The 24,154-nt window shown below is 43.1% G+C and overlaps 1 protein-coding gene across 1 annotated transcript in view; it reads left to right on the forward strand.

The window, feature by feature from the left end:
* LOC127635675 (kin of IRRE-like protein 3) overlaps window positions 1–23,766 on the forward strand; it is a 190,392-nt gene extending 166,626 nt beyond the window's left edge. Inside the window, exons 10-16 of the mRNA XM_052115863.1 lie at window positions 4,081–4,181; window positions 12,563–12,761; window positions 13,805–13,912; window positions 15,629–15,712; window positions 15,845–15,954; window positions 17,516–17,602; window positions 21,988–23,766. Coding sequence (XP_051971823.1) covers window positions 4,081–4,181; window positions 12,563–12,761; window positions 13,805–13,912; window positions 15,629–15,712; window positions 15,845–15,954; window positions 17,516–17,602; window positions 21,988–22,452 — 1,154 coding nt within the window. The 3' untranslated portion in view covers window positions 22,453–23,766. The remainder of the gene's footprint in view (window positions 1–4,080; window positions 4,182–12,562; window positions 12,762–13,804; window positions 13,913–15,628; window positions 15,713–15,844; window positions 15,955–17,515; window positions 17,603–21,987) is intronic.
* Window positions 23,767–24,154: the final 388 nt, after the last annotated feature.

Below are 24,154 nucleotides of genomic sequence, written 5' to 3' on the forward strand. Positions count from 1 at the left end.
TTAGGCGAGCATTATGCAAATGTTTTACACATACAATATAGTGACGTAGATACTTTACGGAAGAATGGCTGGACTACAAACAGCCCATTTCTTGTAGTTCTTGAGCAGTGTTTCTGTGGAAGAAAATAACTCCCTTTTGCATTGGCTTTGTGCTTTATAATTTTGCACAAATGCACAAACAGCTAAATTAAACACTAAAGGAAAGGTAAAATCCCAAAAAGCATAATAGGGCCTCTTTAAGACATGCCAGTCTATTGCATACTGTGGCAACTAAAAAACAAACACAATGTTAAGCTTCATTTAACGCACCAAATAGCTTTCAACTGTGTTGATATAATAGCAAGTGATTTTCTAGTACCATAGCATGATTACTCAAGGATAAGGTGTTGGAGTGATGGCTGCTGGAAATGGGGCCTGTCTAGATTTGATCAAAAATGACTTTTTTCAAATAGGGATGGTGCTGTTTTTACATCAGTAATGTCCTGACTATACTTTGTGATCGGTTGAATGCTACTTTGGTGAATTAAAATACCAATTTCCTTCAGAAACAGCTAAATCTGTACATTATTCCAAACTATTGGCCGCCAGTGTATATCATTTTAGAATAATGATATTCTGTGATAATCTATAGAAAGAGTGAAATAAACCTAAACCATTTCAATGGTTATTGTGAAAATGTTATTTTTATCATTTCCACCACAATAAACAAAACTGCCACTAAGGTATTTGTTTGTGTGTTTTAAGTTGGTGTAAGGAGATAACATTTTCAGTGAAAATTACACTTGATATAAGGTATTAGATTTGTGATAAAAAAAAAAACAAAAAAAAAACAAGGTCAATATTACTACTGCACAATATTTTATTTTATTTTATTTTATTTATTTTTTGGGAAAAAGTGTGAACACATTATTTGATTGTATTTAGGTTACATAAAATGCTAGCTCAATATTGACAAGGTCAATATTACTACTGCACAATATTTTATTTTATTTTATTTTATTTTATTTATTTTTGGGAAAAAGTGTGAACACATTATTTGATTGTATTTAGGTTACATAAAATGCTAGCTTATGCCAGTAAAAGTTCCTTTTAAACTTAAATTTCTGTACCCAAATTTCCAAAAACCCAGTAAAATGCAATACACTCAGTTCAGATGTATCACAGAAGATGCACGGGCCTCCCTCTCTTGCATGAGCGGAGCTTTCTTGGGAGCCAGGGACAGAGTGAGATATGTGACAGCGCTTTCCTCATGCAGTTTAGTCTTTACATCCTGCTCTCTCTCCTCTACTCTCATTTCTCTTCTGAGGCTGAGAGATAAAGCTGTTTAATTACAGCCCTCATTTACGGCCATGATCCCCTGTCAGATTTGTTTGGCTCCCCCAGAGGACACGATCTGAACAGACTGCCGCTAGAAGAGCACGGAAATTCGTCCCACCCCTCTGCCCGACTGCAGCCTTTGAGCGTGTGAGTGATTAAGAGGGTGGCGGGGAAAGCGAGAGTATTGTCTTCTTCTCTCTAGAGAGACGGAGCTGCAGTGTGTACAGAAGACTCCTGCATGCTGCTGGGATCTCTAATTGATGAGATGGTACTCACGCATAGAGACCTCCGAATTCCAATTAAAATGAAAATCTGCTGTTGTATAGAGACACGTAATGAACTGCAATCTGCTGCTGAAGGAAAAATTGAAAAGTTATGATTATGTTTGTTATGATTTTTATCTCTGTCTCTTTCACTTTTTTACTTTCTCTCTTAATTATTTGTGAAATAATGAAGTTATACATTCTTCCCAGTCGTGTATTGCATGTTCTGAATTAGAAGCAAAGAAAGAGTTCATTTTTATTTTCTGTAGAAGTGCACTGCATATGATAATGTGTATTTTTGTCTTGTTTTGCGGTAAAACATTCTTAAAACAAGATTTAGTTGAGGAACAAAGACATAAGATGTTAAGTCTTGTTAAAGTCTAACAAAATTTTGTCAGGACCTTTTGAAATAAGTTTATTTTTCTTAACCCATTAGCAAATAATTTTTACTTGTTTTCAGACATAAACCTCACTACAGACTTTAAACACAGATTTTCGCACAAGCCTTATTCACTGGTTTAGCTTCCAATTCAATAAAGAAATTATGCAGATTAGGAAATGTCACAAACATGGCCACAAAATCTGTGGTGAACACAATTTGCATGACGCAATGTCCAATTATGCGGGCTGGTTCTGAGCGCTATATAGCAGCATCACAACATTACTTTGGTACAGACACCGGAATCATTAACTGTATTGCTAAAAGTTTATGCAAATGTTTAGTGAATTCACGTTGCTGCTAAAGTTAAGTGTATGTTTACATTTACATAAAAACATTTTAACCAAAGTGACTTACAGTGCACTTATTACAGGGACAATTCCCCCGGAGCAACCTGGAGTTAAGTGCCTTGCTCAAGGACACAATGGTGGTGGCTGTGGGGATCGAACCAGCAACCTTCTGATTACCATTCACGTGCTTTAGTCCACTATGCCACCACCAATCTTTTGGCGTTTGAAGGATGTTTGTATAATTTTACTGAAAGACTTGACAAAAATTCTGAGGAGAAAAATTATTGCAGCGTGTCTGTGTTTGAAATCCAATTACATTGTACAACGGATGTGATGAAAAAATGTGAGCCATAAAATGTCACACTGGCATCCCTTATCTCAAGATACAGTAAAATATAATCCAGTCTCGATAAGACAGTGGTTGTCAACATTTTCCAACCCAGGGAACCCCTAAAATGAAAAGATACATTTTTCGTAGCCATACAATAACTTTCACTAATAACCTTAACAAAAGCTATTATGTTATTCTAATAACTGATTTAGTTTCATAGTTCTTTGTGCCACTTGTCCGACATTTAATACTAAAAAGATATGAAAGTTTGTTTAATGATGGTTTTACCAGACTGATCTCATGAAATTTATGTGAGCATTGCAATGTGTTTGCAAAACTGAAGTGACGTGTTTCATTACATGTTTGGCTGCAGTTTCCAAGTGAAATGTCCAGTTGGTTGCACTAAAACCAAGCGAAATGAGGTTGTAATCAGATTAGGTTTTTAAGGTGAACATAACCAATAGTGTCCTAAAAGATAAAAAGAGTTTAACAAAATAGACAGCCTTACCCTTAACCAACACCTAACCCTAACACATTTTCTGAATCACGGTTGACGAGTCCAAAGTCCAACACTCTCAGGTGAGCTTCCAAGCAAGCTATTCATATTAGAATAAGTGGGTATATTTAGTTGGGTCTGTAATACACGTTAACAATGTATAATTTTTCAAATCATGCGTTAAAGTAAAAGTGTTTTGATATCATAACACAGCGAGGGTGAGTAATAGAGTGAAAAATAAGTGTTTATAAATCTGTAAGGGGAACAAGAGAAAGGAGGAGGCGAGAACCGTCTTGACGATATAAATAATATTTTAATGTAGAGATTAAACCAAAAGACACAAACACATACATATGGTAGACAGCTGCCCCTAAATGCTCTCTCTATGTCGCACCACCGTCCGCAGTCGGCCTTTATCCCTCTCGGACGCTTGATTAGCCTGATAAGGGACCGGGTGTGTAGAATCACGACCCAGCTCCGCCCTCCGCCATGTCACAAAATCATAAGCAGCAACTCGTGATTTATGTGACAATTGATAAAACGCACAGTTGTTGTAGCACCTCTATTGTTCATTTCACCAGGAAACTACAGCGAAACTTATAAAGCATCACGTAAAAGTGGCAATGCTCATAACACCAAAATAAATCCATGTTTTGTCATTAATGACAGCAAGGTATTTAATCACTGCATTAATTCATACCAAAACATGTCTTGCGGTACCTAACTACACTTAACATTTGAGGCCACTGTCAGAAATTTCTGTACATTTTATAAATCACTCCACAGAATTCTGTGGTAGTATGTGGATCCCCTGGAGACAGGAGATAATGAAAGCAGGAGCTAAATGTCCTGTCACCTCTGTTCTAAGGGTGGATATGTGTGTGGATGGGTGCTGATGTGCAGGCAGTTCACAGGAAGCTTGAGGAATCTGTTGTTTGTTTCAGGGCCTCCCACCATCTCCAGCACACAGACCCAGCAGGCTCTGTATGGGGAGAAGGGCCAGATCAAGTGTTTCATCCGCAGCACCCCACCTCCAGACCGCATTGTAAGTCCATATCTATCTATCTATCTATCTATCTGGCTGTCTGGCTGTCTGAGTTTTGAGAGGTTCATGGCATTAAATCTTAGTTTAAGAGTTTTGTGTGAAAAAAAACTTAGCAGCAACTAAGCATGATTTTATTGTGTATATATCTGTTGCTATAATGGGTTATATATTAAATATGTAATAAATAATATACAGTCATCCAGTCATTATTGCAAAATAAAAACCTAGACAGTGTGATCAGGAACCTGACATGAAGCACGGGGTCTTGTATCACCCTGAAGGGTTATTACACATATGTTTTCTAAATAAATACATAAATGGATATTCAAATTTATTTGATTTTAATTTATCAGGGTTCCCACGCATCCTGGAAAACCTGGAATTTTGCAATGCTGTTCCCCTTCTGTCGCTCTCTCCACGTTGTGTCGGAGAAGCGACACTAGAAGCGACACTAGGGGTCTCTCTTGAGCGCCGATATCCACCTCTGATCTATGAAAAAAGGTCAATGAGAGTTGGCAGCCGGTATTTGCATGTCCCGCCCCCGGACATACGGGTATTTAAGCGGCGCAAATACGGGAGTTCATTCAGAAAATTTCTTCGGAGCCGATGGTCTGTCTGCAGTTTGCTGCGAGTTACACACCACTAACGTTCCTGTTTCCTCTGACGATCTGCATGCTGTTGGATCTTGACGGCCCACAACAGCGGCTTTCTCCTTTGCATTGCACGGCGTGCATTGTTGCCCCTGAGCGCTTCGACAGCGCAGACACACACACATTGTGTATTTAACAGAGTAAATTCCTATTAAAAGAGTAATTTCTCTAAAAGAGCAAAACACAGCGGTGTTGAACGTCCTTTTCAGGACACGTCTTTTTCAAGATGCCCTTCCGCCCCTGTGTTGTTCTTGGATGCGGTAGAGTGCTCTCCGCTTCAGATGGCCACAGGCGCTGTCTCGTGTGTTTGGGCCGCGATCACACCGAGGCGGCGTTTGTGGATGGCTCATGTTCTCACTGCGAGAACATGACCATGACCACGTTGCGGTCGCGGCTTGCTTTCAACAGAGAGCAAGCCACCCCAGCTGCACCCCGCATTGCTCCTTCTTCCCACGGGATTGAGGACGATGCGGTTGGCGCTGGGGGCGATTTGGGGGTGGCAGCGGGTGCAGTTTCGCCGGGTAGGCCCCCGCGAACCTCCCGTTCCCCGACACGCTCGCTGGTCCCCCTCTACGCTCGCGGCGATAGCGGCTCGCCTCACGGCCCGGCTGTCTATCCTCCTGAGCCCGAAGCAGATGAGCTCGCCGCTGCATCGGAGAGTGTGATGTCTGATGCCGAGGACTCCCCTGGACTGTCGCCTTCAGGCCAGCAGGCCCAGGCTGAGGCCGAGGCTCAGATGTCTGACATGCTTTCCCGGCCTGCCGTGAGCGTGGGGTTGGATTGGAACCCTCCATCCTCCCCACAGCCTTCACGGTTGGATGACTGGTTCCTGGGGGCAGCGCGCCGTCCGCGGCCTCGCATCCCCCCGGTCCCGTTTTTCCCGGAGGTGCATGACGAGCTGATGTCTACGTGGAGAGCCCCGCTCTCCGCTCGTCTAGGTGCCACCCGCTCCACTCTCACCACCCTCGACGGCGGAGAGTGCCACGGGTACGGGGCGATTCCCCAGGTCGATAGGGCAGTTGCGTACCATCTATGCCCCGGTAGCCCTACCTCCTGTCATGGCCGCCCCGTACTCCCATCCAAGCCCTGTAGGACAACATCCTCGCTCAACGCGAAGGCCTACAGTGCGGCTGGATGCGCTGCCTCCGCCCTGCATGCGATGGCCCTCCTGCAAGTCCACCAGGCCAAAGCACTCAGAAGCATGCACGGGGGTGGACCTGATCCTGATGTGCTGCAGGAACTGCGCTCAGCGACCAACTTCCCCCTGAGAGCGACGAAGGCCACAGCGCAGGCACTAGGACAGGCGATGGCCACCCTAGTGGTCCAGGAACGCCATCTCTGGCTCAATCTGGTCGAGATGCGTGAGGCTGATAAGAACCGCTTCCTGGATGCACCTGTCTCCCAGATTGGCCTTTTCGGCGACACCGTCGAGGACTTCGCCCAAAAGTTCTCCGCGGTGAAGAAGCAGACGGAGGCCATCAGTCACATCATGCCCTGCCGCAGACCTGCCGCTACGGGCCCCGCCCCGTCTGCCCACCGAGGGCGTCCCCCTGTGAAGAAACCAGCTCCTGCTCCGCCTCAACGTGGGCCCAGCTCTCAGCCCCAGCATCGAGCACCCCGCAGGCGGCGCACGCCCCCTGTCTCACAAACCCCCTCTAGGACCCGGAAGGCTCCCAATCGTTCCTGAGACAGCCGACCCAGAGCCGAAGACGTTAGCTCCGGAGGTGGTAAGACCGCTCCGTCCCCCGGTGGAGGGCCGGGAGGAGAATCCTTTGTTTTTTCATTTGCCACACCCCCTGATGGGGGCTGTGATACCCACATTCTCAATAAAATAGCTATTTCCTTTGCCTCTGGGTCACCTGGCCCGCAAATGCCGTTCTCACAGCAATCTGCTTTCAGATTACGACAGTCCCGGTACACCGGACGCGGCGATCCCGCCTTCCGCCTGCCCACGACTGTCCCCCGGACCACTGGTTCAGACGAGTCCAGAGGACGCCAGCATCAGACCTCCTCCTCCTTCCCAACGCATCACGCTGGCTGCACCGGACCATTCGACTCGGTTACGCAATTCAGTTTGCCCGGCTCCCGCCCCCCTTCAGGGGCGTCCGCTATTCCGCAGTACACGGCGAGCATGCCGGTTCACTGCGCACGGAAATCGCGACCCTCTTAGCCAAGGGCACGGTGGAGCCCGTCCCTCCAACCGAAATGAGGAAGGGTTTCTACAGCCCTTACTTCATTGTACCCAAGAAAGGCGGCGGCTTACGACCAATCCTGGACCTGCGAGTTTTCAATCGGGCCCTGTTAAAACTCCCGTTCAAAATGCTCACGCAGAGAAATATTCTGGCTGGCATTCAGCATCTAGATTGGTTCGCAGCGGTAGACCTGAAGGACGCGTACTTCGACGTCTCAATTCTGCCACGACACCGACCCTTCTTACGGTTCGCGTTCGACGGCCAGGCGTTTCAGTACAAAGTCCTCCCCTTCGGCCTGTCTCTGTCCCCTCTCGTCTTCACGAAGGTCGCAGAGGCGGCCCTTGCCCCGCTACGAGTAGCCGGCATCCGCATTCTCAACTACCTCGACGACTGGCTCATCCTAGCACACTCTCGAGAGTTACTATGCGCACACAGAGACCAGGTGCTCCGGCACCTCAGCCGTTTGGGGCTTCAGGTTAACTGGGAAAAGAGCAAGCCCACTCCGGTTCAGAGCATCTCTTTTCTCGGGTTGGAGTTAGACTCAGTCTCAATGACAGCACTGCCTCACTTCCTTCAAGCCAGGCACAGTGGTCCCTCTAAAACTTTTCCAGAGGCTCCTGTGGCATATGGCGTCCTCCGCGGCGGTCACGCCGCTGGGGTTGATGCATATGAGACCACTCCAGCACTGGCTCCAGACTCGAGTCCCGAGACAAGCATGGCACCACGGCACGCATCGGGTAAGAATCACCCCTGCCTGCCTCAAAACACTCCGACCCTGGACAGACCTCTGCTTTTTACGAGCAGGAGTACCCCTGCAGCAGGTGTCCCGACGCGTTCTGGTCACAACCGACGCCTCCCGGTCCGGGTGGGGTGCCGTGTGCAGCAGGCACGCAGCAGCAGGCCCTTGGAAAGGGGCCCCGCTGCGTTGGCACATCAATTGCCTGGAGTTGCTGACCGTCCTTCTTGCTCTCAGGAAGTTCCTTCCGTTAGTTCGGGACAAACATGTCCTCGTGAGATCGGACAGCACCTAGGTGGTGGTGTACATAAATCACCAAGGCGGCGTACACTCCCGCCACATGTCACAACTCGCCCGCCGTCTCCTCCTATGGAGCCAGCAGTGACTCAAGTTGCTGCGTGCCACTCACATCCCCGGCAAGCTCAACGTCGTAGCGGACGCGCTATCACGACAACGCCTGCCCGGCGGGGAGTGGAGGCTTCATCCCCAGTCGGTCCAGCTGATTTGGGAACGGTTTGGCAAGGCCCAGGTAGACCTGTTTGCCTCCCAGGAAACCTCCCACTGCCCGCTGTGGTACGCCATAACAGAGGCTCCCCTCGGGACAGATGCGCTGGCACACAGCTGGCCCTCGGGGCTGCGCAAGTACGCATTTCCCCCAGTGAGCCTTTTTGCACCGGTGCTGTGCAAGGTCAGGGAGGACGAGGAGCAAGTCACGTTAGTGGCCCCCTACTGGCCCACTCGGACTTGGTTCTCGGAACTCAGACTTCTCGCGACAGCTCCTCCCTGGCGAATTCCCCTGAGAAAGGACCTCCTCTCTCAGGGACGGGGCACGCTCTGGCACCCGTGCCCAGACCTTTGGAACCTCCACGTCTGGTCCCTGGACGGGATGCAGAAGAGCTAGCCGGCTTACCGGCGACCGTTGTGAATACAATCAACCAAGCCAGAGCCCCCTCTACCAGGCACCTTTACGCCCTAAAGTGGCGCTTGTTCGCAGATTGGTGTTCTTCCCGAACTGAAGACCCGCAGAGATGCGCGATCAAGTCAGTGCTCCTGTTCCTACAGGAGAGGCTGTACAGGAGGCTGTCCCCGTCCACCCTCAAGGTGTATGTTGCCGCCATTGCCGCCCACCACGATCCTGTAGACGGCAAGTCTTTGGGTAAGCACGACCTGATCCTCAGGTTCCTGAGAGGCGCCCGGAGGTTGAATCCCTCCCGGCCAGGCCTAGTTCCCTCCTGGGATCTCTCGGTAGTCTTGGCAGGACTCCAGAGACCTCCCTTCGAGCCGCTTGAATCAATTGGACTCAGGGCCCTCTCACTTAAGACGGCCCTGCTGATCGCGATCGCCTCTATCAAGAGGGTCGGGGACCTGCAAGCATTCTCTGTCAGCGCCACTCGCCTGGAGTTCGGTCCGGCAGATACGTCTGTGATCCTAAGACCACGACCGGGCTATGTGCCCAAAGTTCCTACCACACCCTTCCGAGATCAGGTAGTGAACCTGCAAGCGCTGCCCCGGGAGGAGGCAGACCCTGCCCTTTCGTTGCTATGTCCAGTGCGCGCCCTGCGCATTTACCTGGACCGCACACAGAGCACCAGATGCTCTGAGCAGCTCTTTGTCTGCTTTGGGGGACAGCAGAAAGGGAATGCCGTCTCCAAACAGAGGCTCGCCCACTGGGTTGTCGACGCCATCACACTGGCTTATCACACCCAGGCCGTGCCCCTACCCTTGCGGGTCCGAGCTCACTCAACAAGGGGTGTTGCGTCCTCATGGGCACTGGCCAAGGGCACCTCCCTAGTGACATCTGTAGAGCCACGGGTTGGGCAACACCCAACACCTTCGCGAGGTTTTACAACCTCCGCGTCGAGTCGGTTGTGTCTCGTGTTTTCTCAGGTCTGAGCCCGTAGAACTCGGTAACACGTAGACCGACCGGCCGGGTGGATCGCTTGCGCCCAGCGCCCTTTTCCTGACGTCAAGGTAAAGTAGTGTGCATTCTTCCCAGGGTGCCCCACTCCGAGTCGGGACCCTGGTCGATTCCTCCCCAGCCCTCCGGGTCCGCGGTTCAGCGGAGGAACTCGCTGACCCAAGCCACTGCGGGTACCCTGATGGCTACCCTGTACTGGTATAGGTGCTCCACAGGTAAGGCCTCCTGCTCATACTCCCCCTGTGTGTAATTCCACGGTTCTGTCCCCTTACGAGCGGACCCCAGTGTCTCCCTTAGGCACTTACAGCTGCCCCGGTCGCCGTGCTGTAGCAACTCCCCCCTTTCGAGGCTGGATCTACCACCGCACCATACTTTCCACACGAGCCCTAAGACGGCCGTGTGACGTGTCTACCACTTTTCCTCCCCAAGAAAAGGGCAGGTGTGGTCTCCGCAGGGTCTGGGTAAGACCCCCTTCCCTATATGCGTGTAAGGGCCCCGGCCGTGATTGCTCTATGCGAGAAACATAGAGAGAAAAGAGGCCCAGCCAGGCTGGCCTGTTAACATGTTGGCAAACATCGCCTTGTTCCCCTTCCAGGGTAACTAGAAGGATTCCGATGTTCTTATGGGGCATTGGGGAAGGGTACGTGCAGCCAGGTACAGACGATGTGCGGCACTGGATGAAATCCCTCCCCGCCTCTGTATCCGAGGTTCACGTACATGGTTCAGCGCATGGCAAGATTGGATTGGGTCCCCTAGTGTCGCTTCTCCGACACAACGTGGAGAGAGCGACAGAAGGGGAACGTTTGGTTACGTATGTAACCTCCGTTCCCCGAGGGAGGGAACGACACGTTGTGTCTTTCCTCCGCCATGTCGCTGAACCGAGCCACTGTTGTGGCCAGACCATTTCCGGCTCCTCAGAAAAATCCTGAATGAACTCCCGTATTTGCGCCGCTTAAATACCCGTATGTCCGGGGGCGGGACATGCAAATACCGGCTGCCAACTCTCATTGGCCTTTTTTCATAGATCAGAGGTGGATATCGGCGCTCAAGAGAGACCCCTAGTGTCGCTTCTAGTGTCGTTTCTCCGACACAACGTGTCGTTCCCTCCCTCGGGGAACGGAGGTTACATACGTAACCAAACATTTTCCAGTCATGTAAAAAAAGAAAAATACCTAAATGTCCTGGAAAATATTTTAGTATAATAAAACTTTTGATTGTATCGCTGACAATGTTGTTGTACAAGTATTGATATAGTGCCACTGTAGTGTTAATAACAAAAACATTAGAATTTTCTAAAATTGTCATTTTTTTGGGGGTTTTTTTACGAATTCACACCCTGAGTTGATAGTGTGGTGATCTGGCCTTTACACCTCGGTATGTAAATACATTTTCAATAATGCAGTGATTGGAGTTTGCTTATACCGCCATTACCACATGAGGGCCCTATGATGTCTGCGATGTGGAAAACACAGATGAAATCACTGAATCCAGTCCTAAAAATTGCATTAGCTATAAAATGCAGAATGTCACTGAATTTAACATATTTGGGATGAAAATGAATGTTTTAATGCACAATTAATCAATTTAAAATCACAATATGTCCAAGTGTGATTATTAAACCACATTTTTCATTTTAAAAAAAAATATACAATTTACATGTGCTGCGTTCTTCAAAATGTATGTTTGAACCTGGCCGCTCATATGCAGAAAACACCTCTCATGAGCATCACTCATGCTCTGGGTGTGTGTGTGTGTATGTGTAGTAGATGACAGTGAGCGGAGCACTCTGATGCATGCAGCACATGCAGACTATATATTTCTTTTAATGGTATTAATAATCACACTGGGACAAGTACCAAACTGCTTATCCAGAGATGAGAAACCACTGTCAAAAACACACAGAAACGTCAAAATAAAAGCTCAGTTTAAATGGACATGTGAAGTTGAAAAAAAAAGAGATCATGTTTAGTGCAATTAAATAATAATGTATTAAAGCAATATCTCGTATAAGTGGTGTTCTGTTGAGCAGCACTTCATTTCACAAAAATATCTCGTGTTGATTGAGATTGTATTTTGAGGATTTTGTTGTGCAGCACTACATTTGATAAAAATAATGCAATGTTATGTTGTCAATTTAATTATATATATATATATATATATATATATATATATATATATATATATATATATATATATATTAATTTGATTAAAGTTTTAACAAATTCATTTGATTAGACACCATTGTGATGATGAAATTTAATTATATTGTTGAATACAGAATTAAAAAAAATTATAATAAGCACATTAACCTCAATTTTAATGACCTCTCATGTGTTTTTGCTTAATTATAACAACCATGTTGCACATAAAATGTCCTGGAAATGTGTGCCTTGAAAAGAGTGGGATCCCCGAATTGATTAGTTTTAATACTTATTACTGTATGGGCAAAGAAAGAGACTGCACACTGGGACAACAGTCGATTATACTGTATAGTGGTCATTATATAAAAATTTATAATCAAGTATTCCAGAGAGCGACATAATAAAACTGTTTATTCTGCTTTATTTGTCAAGTAAAAACATAAATGTTGCTAGTCACTGTACATGTTGGTCAAACGGCCCCATCTTTTCTCACTGGATCAAAATATGTGGACCCCACTTTATTTCCTACTACATGAGACTACGGTCTATCCATTTAGGTGATAAATAACAAACATATAAAGGTGCAATAATGAGACTGCTAAGAGCCATGAAACAGGTTTAATGCATTTAGAGTTAATAGCAATAAACAGATCTTCTAAAGCATTAAAGATCTATTTAAAAGGATAAATAGGTTGAGCATTTTGGTTTATTTTCTTTTTGACTGAGTCACTGTTTGTTGTGCAGGCATGGTCATGGAAGGAGACCGTGCTGGAATCAGGAACATCAGGCCGTTATACAGTGGAGACTGTGAGCACAGAGGAAGGTGTCATCTCCACCCTCACAATGAGCAACATCGTCCCTGCTGACTTCCAGACCATCTACAACTGCACTGCATGGAACAGTTTCGGCTCTGACACAGAGATCATCCGCCTCAAGGAACAAGGTAAACACAAGTTATGCATGTGTGCCTTGAGTGCGTGCATGTTTGGTCTTGTGGTAGTCTGTATGATAAAAATCATACATAACGGTTTGAGAAATGTTATTGTTATATGTAAATTATATTATTTTTAACAATATAAACCACAGTGTAGTTATTGTTGCTGGACATTCAATGGAAAAAAGACTTATATATGAAATATCAATTTATTTATTTTTTTATTATTTTTTTTTACAAATGAACAGTACTTCATCTCATTGGATTATGTTCTCTTTTTGTTTTGAACTTGAGCAAACCAAGAGATACAATTATTCATAACAAGTAAATCATAAACAACTAAACTCAACTTTAATTGCATCCCTTGTTACAACATCCCTTAATAACACGTTATTCATCATCTTGATTTGTTTGACATGTCCTGCTCTCTATTTTCTTTACATTACTCCATGTTTGTTCATCACTCTAGCTGGTCAATAATGTTAAGCAGTCCTGCCCACTTATAACTGCACAAATATATATAAACTGTATAGCAAAATCTCTTTTGATGAATACATTTCTATAAATATAGAGTATATACTGTCAAACCACCCAACCCTACTTACGTCTCACAATGAATCAGTCTAATACCTTGATTCTTCAGAGCATTAGGGTGTAGACCGGATCATAGTCGGTATATTTAGTTAAATGTCACCTGCTTATGGGTTTCCTTAATGGAATTCCAACATATTCAGAATTTCCATTTAAAGAGATCTTAATCCTTTTACTTCCTTTTATGGTTTCTATGGGAGATTTAAATTAAATTAGAAGGTATTTTTTATTCAAATACTGGCCCATTTTCCTACAGTTAAGCTGACTCCCAAGGTGCAAAGCTGAGTTATTCAAAGAGGTCAGCTCATCCCCGTAGGATTTAATAGAAGGCTCCCGGAACACGGCTTCATTATGTCTCCTCGAGTGACAAACAGGCACTGGATCTGCCTGTGAACATTGCATGGGTTCTACCTACTGTCACTGGTTGTCTGATGATCCCAGCGGTTCTGTGTTCTCCTCAGGGTCTTTGCGCTTGGCCGTCATCATCGGGGTTGCAGTGGGAGCTTTCCTGGCTCTCATCGTCCTCATTGGGACCCTGGGGGCTTTCTGCTGCGCTCGTCTACAGAGAAGTAAGAGAGATCGTTGTTTCAAAAGAGACACAAACCACAAAAGCAACTCACCTTGCATGTCCCCCACTGATTTTAAACTAAACTTGTAATTGTGTATTGCACAATGCAACATGGGATTAGCTGCACATGCACAACCACATCTGTGTTGGGGAGTAACTAAGCAAAAGTGGCAATACTACTAAAAGCTAATTTATACTTACTGGGCGATTTAAATTATCAGTCAAAAAACACTATTCATTGTTTGTGTGAATCATTACCCAATAGTGTTCCCAAAAGTCCCTGCGCACCATTGTACATATTTTTTATTTTAGCAAAATAAACATTTAGCTAAATACTCATATGAATCACAATGATTTCGATTCAGTTATACTGTATAAATAAAGCTGTTTTAATAGTTAATTACCATTTATTTTTTAGCATTAATGCTAAGTGATATATTTATTCACTAATTCACTGAGGTGATATTAATGTTAACTCTGAAGACACTATTCGGTTATCAAGTGTAGATAACGTGTTCGTCTAATAATCAACAGATGTTGTTATTAATAACTTTAGAACTGTCACTACAGTCGCATGAGTGTGCTATGCATACTTATTATTATCCTACATGTAAGATAAAAGTACATATGTGATGAAGTTGTTTCTCTGTCATCTCCAGCGCTCTCTCTGACACTCCATGTGTACGTCAGCGTACAAATTCACTCACTCATTTTGTTCACTCCTTGCCTGATATAGTGCACTCACAGACATCCATTATATAGGAAACAGTGAATGAGTGAACAAGTGAGCGATTTTGGACACAGCTATAATATGTTACTCCCTTAAGTAGATACAGTGTAGTTAGCTACTGCTAGTAGCTTGTAGTGTAGTTAACAACAATTTCAAAAGGTTTAAAGGGTTAAATCATCCAAAACAAACAAATATTCTTCCATCATTTACTCCCCTTCATGCCATCCCTGATGTGTATGCCTTTTTTCTTCTGCACAACACAAATTAAGATTTTTAGGAAAATATCTTACCTCTGTAGCTGCATACAATGCAAGTGAATGGGGACCAACATTTTTAAGCTCCAAAAGCACATTAAGGCATAAGAGAAATCCATAAAACTCCGGTGGATAATTCATATCTTCAGAAGACATGATAAGTGTGTGTGAGAAACAGATTGATATTTAAGTCATTTTTAACTATAGTTTTTGGTGATTCATATTCTTTGTGCCATTCACCACCTGCTGGTGGACTTAATTATTCTTAAATATGTGTTTCTCAACCACACCTAGAATACCACTTCTGAAAATATGTATTTAACCAGTGGATTGCTCTCATGCTGCCTTTATGTACATTTTGGCAGCTTCAAAATTTTGGTACCCATTCACTTGCATTGTGGGGACCTACAGAGCTGAACTTTTCTTCAACAATTTTCATTTTTGGGTGAACTATACAAATACCTTGTAGCTTAGCAAGCTCCATTTTCAAAGTCACTACCCCAACACTGTATGATAAAAGTGCACCAGGACTTCACACATGTCCGAGGGTGTTTATCTGAGGTCTTTATTGTCTTATCCTTCCTATGCAAATGTCTCAAATAGAAGTGATTGACCCCATTAGCTGGACTTTACCAGCAGCAGCCATTTTGCAAGACTTATCTGGTCAAGACTATAAAGACCTCCTTTTTAAGTGATACTTCTTTTTTTTGCATGTTGTGACCATGCACCACAGAGGACATGCAACTGGTGATGTCATCACTTCCTGTGTCCCTCTCTTCTCGGCAGCGAGAGCTCTCCGGCACATTAAAAAGTGAAAGTAAGCCCCTTGTGCACTTTTCTCACCCCTTTAAATTTAGCAGGTAGAATCTGGGAAAATGTATATGCATGCTGCGTAGGGCCAGAGGTTTGCGTTTCAGTGACTATGGCTAATCAGAACATTTTCCAGCAGATCTCAAAGGGGTTGTATCAGCTAAAAATGACATCCGAGTGGAGATTGTCCATAAGGATCATAATGCAGCTAGAGAACCGGAAGATCACAGCAGCATGAAGCAAATGATGGTGAGTTTTCACTCTTGACCCCCTCCCCCTGCATCGGACCCCTTTTACATTGTGGATTAACATCCATCTCAAGCGATCTGATCACAAGTGGACTGCCCTAAATACAGGTGTAAATGGAATCCAAAGCATCTTGGAGATGCATTGTGGTCCGTTCACTCAAACCATCTTTGGATGTGGGCTGGGACTGTTAAAAGGTCAAACTGACCATAAAGGAAGGTGCTCCTTGTTGCAATGATGTGAATGTAATAAGTACTGATGTTGTGTTGTTAATTGTATTATATGACACATTTTGCAGTGTTTTGAGGCATGAAATAGAGCATGTTTGTGTTCATGTACTTGCATAGAATATGATTTCGGCTTTAATATTAGGGACCAAGGGCGTCACTTTGTTTTAAAAAGTGGTGGGAGAGATGGGGGGGGGGGGGGTTGGGATGTCGCGAAGTGGCGAAACTCTGAACATTAATTAAGTTATGTTCAGATAATGTCAAATAACCTTTTACTGTTTTGATGAATAGTCATTCTTGATGACCAGTTTAAGTGCTACAATACATATTTCGCATAATTAATTTGATAACTTGATCCATTCATCTAAAACTGTCAGGACTGGAATTTTTCTAGAATAAATCCATGGATCAGCATAATTTTAGCTAGAGTGACCGGCTGGTTTTGGTGAAGATTTCGACTCTAGTACAACAGTTCTAATCCACCCTAATAAAACGTTTTATTTTAATAAATTAATATTGTATCTGTACTTTAGTGGATGTTTATCATGAGCAGGGACACTACTTTTTGCATTTTGCTTGTGATTAAACTACAAAAGAGCTGCGGAACAGCAGAGCGAGTAGCGTGCATCTGGATGCGTAAGAAAACATTGCCGCGCGCTCACTTAACACCACTGAGAACAGCCGCAACACGCATTAATCATACCATTAAAATAATTTTTTTAATCCAGCACTGGATCGCCACTTATTATAACACACAAGAACAAAATAGAAATCCGTGCTCAAGAGCTGGAGATGTTTCTTCTGCATTAGACACTTACCTGATGAAAGCAATTTGAAAAAGTGGTGGGGACAAAATTGGCAAAGGCAAAATGATGCCTGTGTTAGGGACTGACAGCTAATAAAAGTGAATGGAGACTGAGGCTTTTGATTTTGCAAAACATCTCCTTTAGAAGAAAGTAATTCATCCAGGTATGAAATTAAATGAGGGTAAGTAAATAACAGAAACAGTAAATAAGAAGTAAATAAGAAACAGGGTCTCTCTCTCTCTCTCTCTCTCTCTCTCTCTCTCTCTCTCTCTCACTCTCACTCACTTGAGGTTGTAGTGCTGTTTCAGTAAAGTATGAGACAATCAAACACTCCTATGGATGCAAGACATAGCAGCATCTCTGTCACACTGCAACACTGCTATACCCTTGAACTCTGACTAGGTTCAGATCAGATCTGAGCTTATATGGATTTTATGTTTATTCTAGATGTCGACTTCTACTGTGCATGTTTACAGGCAGAAATCAATAGCACTCACCTACTGCATCATCTCGCCTTCTCTTTCTTCTCAGATGGAGAGAGGAGAATTTCAGCAGGAGTCGGTGCTGAAACAGTTGGAGGTCCTGCAGCAGGAGGAGAGAGAGCTACAACACATTAAGGTGATGAACAGAGAGATGGAGGGACGAGGGAGGGAGGGAGGGAGGGGGACTCTGCAGGACTCGCATCTGTCACCATTAAAGAACCCCAGAGAGTCATTTCTCCATCACACTCATAACAAAACAGATTTAATAGAATGGCCGTGTAATCTGAGAAAATCTAATAAACCAGAGTTGTTGGAACTCTTACTCTTGGACGTGAGTTTTTATGAATTCCTTTCTTTTGCAATCCTTTGCTTTTTTTACACAGCGTCCATTATAGAAATGTTCATAAATGGACATGTTGCCAAATTGACTGACTGCATGTCAGATCCACAGAGACCAAGTTTTCATTATATTCTTTGGTAATGGAGAAGTAATGGGGCTCGCTTTGGTTGAAAACGCATTCTAATTCGTTTAATGAAAACCATTTGGCTTGACTTCAGTCTAGACGTTTTGTCACAGTAATATATATTAAAACTTTTTTTTTAATTTACTTTTGAAATCTGATCTGAAATGCATACATTTTAAAACAAAACAAAGACCATTGCAGCATTTTAGATAAGTTTATAAGCATAATATTTTAAGGGCTCATTAAGGTCATTAGTTAGAAATTGCTAGTTTTAGACAAAAAGCATTGATCATGAGTGTTGCTTGCTAAGGCAAACATCACTTACTATTGCTCATACTTAGGATTAGAGATTTTCAGATAAATGGTGTGCAACTCGTTTCAAAACTCAAACGTCAAATCATCCAGATTGTTCAGGAAAGGTCTGCTGTTCTTTTCTAAACGATCAGACTTGTATTTTTTGTCTAGCAGACGATAAAACAGGCAAAAAAGAAATCCCATAGACTTACATTGAAGAAGGGTCTCATAGCCATGTCTACAGTATGTCACAGAAACTTGGGGCAGGGTTATTATAGTTTGGATTTTTAATTTCATTTATATCCAATTTTTCATTTCAATTCAGTTTAGTTTTTGTTAGTTTTCACACTTTGTTTTTCATTTTCTCAGTGTTAATGAAAATTAAGTCTCAGTCTCAGTTTCTTCGTTTTTATTTCAGTTCATGAAAATAACAATGATTTGGAGGTGGGCTGTTCCAACCTGGCCCAGTAAGGAGCCACTCAACAGACCCTAGCAGTGCACTAAAAACCATTTTGATCACTTAGCAACCAAATAGCATCACCCTGCATCCCCCTAGCATTGTGGCAGTGAGTTTTGCATGGGCAAACACAACTCAAATGTTCTTCAGAAAATTTAAAATCTCATTGGTCATCTTGTTTTCTCCAGTCATCCATACCTCCAATGATAAATCTCACTGAGAGGGAACCTCCAATGTCTGTCAAACTTGAAATATTAAATTCCATCCCATATGATTAAGCCATTTGGCCCTCATTCATGATTCAGAGATGTGCGGCCTTGACTCTGACAGCAGTGAAAGCAAGCACTGAGCTGCTCTTTTTCCTGGAATCCTTGAGTTATTTCACCTTTACGCTCCTTCAAGGCCACTAGGATTAAAAAGTACGAGAAATAGAGAGAGATGTTTTATCTATATAAAAACTGGCCAAAAATAAATTGTGAGTGAATTTTATGGAGATGATTTTGCATATTTAATGCCGACATGAATCGTCAAGGCCCATTTAATTGGCTGATAACAGGATTTGACTGTTTATGCTGGAGATGACTGTTTCACATCACTAAACCATGTAATCTTCTTAGCATAGGACAGATATCAGTCTGTTCCCTAATTTCCATGTCACGCTGCCTATAATTAGTGTGAGCTGAACTTGACCTTGGCTTTTTAGAGCTTACAAATACAAGAGAATAAAATCAAAGTTTCCTTTCTCTTTTTCTCTATCTTTTTGCTTTTAAATCAAAGCTCACGATGTTTAAAGCTGTCCTGTAATATATTAAAAGTGCTTATCATTGTTATGCAAATGTATCGTTTGAATTATAGTGCTTACAGACTTTGGATAAACAAATTAATTAGGTAACAAAAGCTTTATGAATACATCCAGGAAAACTACCAGAAACAATGAGAAAAATTTGATGTGTTAAATCATTAAATTACATCTTTGAGGGTTGATTTCACTAAACAGTTTATTGTGCAGTATTTCATTTCTATAAATGTACAGTGCTGTGAAAAAGTATTTGCCCCATCCTGATTTTGTGTATATCTCATACTAAATTGTTTCAAAAATTCAAACAAAATCTAAAACAAAGGCAATCTGAGTAAACATAAAATACAGTTTTTAAATGATTTAATGTTATTTATTGAAGCAAAAATTATTTGCCCTGTTAATTACTAAATCCCCAAATCTATGAAACTGCATTCATAATGGGGTTCGGCTGGACTAGACACACCCAGACCTAATTTCTGCCAGCCCTGTTCAATCATATAACACCTAAATAGAACTTTTTCAGCAGCATGAAATTGGCTAAAAGGTCTCACCCAGTAACACACTATGCCACGGTTGCAACAATTCCAGAAGTGATGAGGAAAACGGTGATTGAAATACATCAGTCTGAGAAGGGTCATAAAGCTATTTCACTGGGACACCAAAGAACCACAGTGAGAGCCATTATCTACAAATGGAGAAAACTTGGCACAGTAGTGAACCTTCCCAGAAGGGGCAGACCTTTCAAGTTTCCTCCAAGAGCACAGCGATGACTCTTCCAGGAAGTCACAAAAAAGCCAAGGACAACATCCAAGGAACTGCAAGCCTCTCTCGCATCAATAAAGGTCACTGTTGATGACTCCACTATCAGAAAGACACTGACCAAAAATGGCATCCATGGAATTGTGTTGGGGCGAAAACAACTGCTAACCCAGAAGAACATTAAGACGCATCTGAATTGTGCCAAAACACAACTTAATGATCCTCAAACCTTTTGGTAGAATGTTCTGTGGACAGATGAGTCGAAAGTGGAACTTTTTGGAAGACAGGTGTCCCCTTACATCTGGCATAAATCAAACACAGAATTCCACAAAAAGCACATCAGACCTACGGACAAGCATGGTGGTGGTAGTGTGATTGTGTAGCTTTGCTGCTTCAGGGCAACTTGCAATAACTGAAGGAAACATTAATTATGCTGTCTACCAGAAGATCCTAAAGGAGAACGTCTGGTCATCAGTCTGTGAGTTGAAGCTCAGCGCAACTGTATTATGCAGCAAGACAATGATCCAAAGCATAGGAGTAAGTCCAAATCTGAATGGCTCAAAAGAAGCTAAATTAAAGTTTAGGGTTGGCCTAGTCAAAGTCCTGACTTGAACCCGATTGAGATGCTGTGGCAGGACCTTAAACAATACACACATTTTAATAGAAGAATTAATGTAAGTGCTTTTAAAAAAAAAAAACAGTGTAAATAGCATCTGCCACGTAAGCCATCTATTTGCACCCCATTAGTCTGGTGGAACCACTGAAATATGCAAAAAACTAATCAGTAGATGTCGCTGCTTTGGCGTCGGCTGTAGATATGGTGTGGGATTCGCGTAGTGCTGTCCTAGTAACCGTGGATGGAATTCAACTTTTGTCCCACTCTTTTTTCCATTTGATTTCCTGTTGCCACTCTTAATATTTCCTTTAATACTACTTAAAATAATAGATAAAAATTGACATAAATGTTGATTTTAATGCAGTGATTTGGTCACGGTGAATGTCGGGGAGTGCATAGAAGGGTTTGATCCGGAGGTGGGGTCTGTCGATCGCACTCGTTCACGTGGCTCGACATCACTTGTGTGTACATTGCGTTACTGTATTACTAATGTAGTAACCATGTTCTTTGGCAGAAACCATAGTTTTAATGCAATGAACAATGGTGTTGTTAGTACAGTAATATGGTGCTAATATTGTAACCATGGTTAATTTTGTTGTTACTGTAAATCTTCAAAAAATGCCTTGAAACCTTGGTTGGTGAAAGCAAGGTTATTGTATTCTAAGGGAAGGTTAAGGTTAGGTTTATGGGTAGAGGTTAATATAGTGTGTCTGTGGGACTCACAATAATCACAATAAACACACTGCAGTCATGCCCATACTGTATGTTAATATTTAAATATGGGTGCAAATAAAAAATTATAAGCCTCCAATTCCTGCCTTTAAACACTCCAAAAATTGGCCCCATTAACTTCCATTGTAATAGTCTCACTGTAACTGTGAATTTTTGCTCTTTTTAAAGAGAAGGAGGGACGAGTCAAAAATATTTATACTTGAGTAAAGTAGAAATATTTAAAAACTGTACTTAAGCAATGTAGAAAAGTATTTGTACTTTGTTACTATTCACTTCTGACAGTTACTTAAGTTCTTTTGTGTTAATGATTATGTTTTGAAAGCTCTTAGTTTACAGATTGTGTTTTAAAATTAAGTTACTTAAAATACTTTGTCTTTTTATTTTTATTTTGCCTCCAAAGGATCCAACCAACGGATACTACAGCGTCAACACCTTCAAGGAACAGCAAACTCCGACCATATCTCTGACAGCCAATCCGAACGCTGAGGTGCGAAACCCTGGCACGGCCACCCTCGGAAAGCATCGTGTACCCACCGGCATGTCTTACACCAACATTTACAACACCTTGGGCACGGGACCTAACCGCCTCTATGACTACAGCCAGCGTTTCGTGCTGGGCATGGGCAGCAGCTCCATCGAGCTGTGCGAAAGAGAATTCCAGAGAGGATCACTCAGCGATTCCAGCTCGTTCCAAGACACGCAGTGTGACAGCAGCGTGAGCAGCTACAGCAAGCCAGACGGATATGTGCAGTTCGACAAAGCCAGCAAAGCCTCAGCATCTTCTTCGTCACACTATTCGCAATCTTCATCGCAGAATTCGGACCTTACCCGACCGCTGCAGAAACGAATGCAGACACACGTTTAACCTCACAGAGGGTAAGGAATGAATGCTAACTACTTTTATGAAAGTCATACAGGACATACATTCGGACAAACACTTATGGTGCATCACCTTTGCTTCATGCATCATTCGTGCTGTTCTCCGTACACTGATGAAATTCAAGCATCCTTAGCTTGGAAAGACAATGCCAACATCTCAACACACAAGCACCCCATTTTACTGTATATTTTGAAAAGTAATGTGTTTTTGTAAAAGTTCTTTGTGAAAGAACTTTTGAATGCTTGAAAAATGGAAAAAAAAGAAAAAGATCTCCGACATCGTTTCATAACATGACAATCAGGAGTCCGCCCACACAATTGCCATCAGCTATTACATTGAACCGATCTAAACTTTTCCACGCAGCCAGACTGTTGTCTGGGATCCAGTACCTGGCGCTCAGATACGATGACAAACTTGAGCATTGTATACATTTTTTCTGAGGAGCCAAACTTGGGCCATCTTGTAGTTCTTCTGCTGTGGCTCAAAGCACAATGGTGTCTGTTCAATGCCAACCGCAGTGTTTCTCTGCTAATAAAGAGATCTTAACGAGGATGAATTATCCTCCAGAGGTCGTCGCTGAAAATGTTCATTCTGTGCTTTTTCTAAAGACTCTGTAAGATATATTTCACTTGTGTGCACTAAACAGTTTTTTTAAATACATCTCTTTCCCAATGTGGTCTCTTGTCATTACGATTAAATGTGTTGTCTTTTTTTCAAATGCAATGTGAGTGTGTAAAAATCACACATGGCCAAACTACATATGTGTAAAACTCTATATGAGCTTTGCTAACATGGATAGCATTTTGTTTACATGCCAGAGACCAGAATGTAGTTCTGAATATTTTATTTTCACGTATTTAACACTTATTAAATGTGAGCTTGTCATTTCAACTCCTCGTGGTTAATAAATGAGTTTTATTACGCTTCCAGTGAATTTAAACACTTTGTGATTAATTGACTTTTAACTGCAGCTATATGTTGTTGTTGTTCTATTGTGCTCATAAATCCCACATTCTGGTGGGAGAACGAATGTTCTTGACAAATATTCTTGTATTTTTCCCTATCTTTCTGATGCTATGTTAATTCTGAAGCTGCCATTATGTAAGCTTACTGTTTTAAGTAAGCTTGTCTGGCGTAAACATTTACACCATTAATTGCTGCAGGAAGTGCCTCCCATCGGTGGCTGAGCCTGCAGAAACATTTCCAGTGAAACTTTTAACTTGAGCAGAGCATCAGAGCAATTACTGTACACTGATCAAATAATCATGATTACAAAATAAGTGTTGAATAAAACAGTGTGTGGGAACAAGCTTCTGTGGTCATTAAAGCTTATGCAGCACCTCTGTATGTTCCTCTGTGGGCTTTTTTATTCATGAATTCCTGTCAAAAGAGATCATGTCAAAATCATCATTTTAAACACACCCACTATGATGATAAAATGTCTCGGTTACTGACATAACCTCCGTTCCCTGATGGAGGGAACGAGAAGTTGTGTCGATGAGGTGACACTAGGGGTCGCTCCTGCGGAGCCTAGACATCTCTGATCTTGTGAAAAGGCCAATGGAATTTGGCTTGTGGAATTTGCAGGCCACTCCCCCGGACATACAGGTATAAAAGGAGTCAAGCCGCGAGTGTTCGATCGCCCGATGATCGAAAGCTCATCGTCGTCAGGCGCTCCGAACGAGAT

This window comes from Xyrauchen texanus, chromosome 43 (assembly GCF_025860055.1).
Source record: "Xyrauchen texanus isolate HMW12.3.18 chromosome 43, RBS_HiC_50CHRs, whole genome shotgun sequence".
Lineage (NCBI taxonomy): Eukaryota > Metazoa > Chordata > Actinopteri > Cypriniformes > Catostomidae > Xyrauchen > Xyrauchen texanus.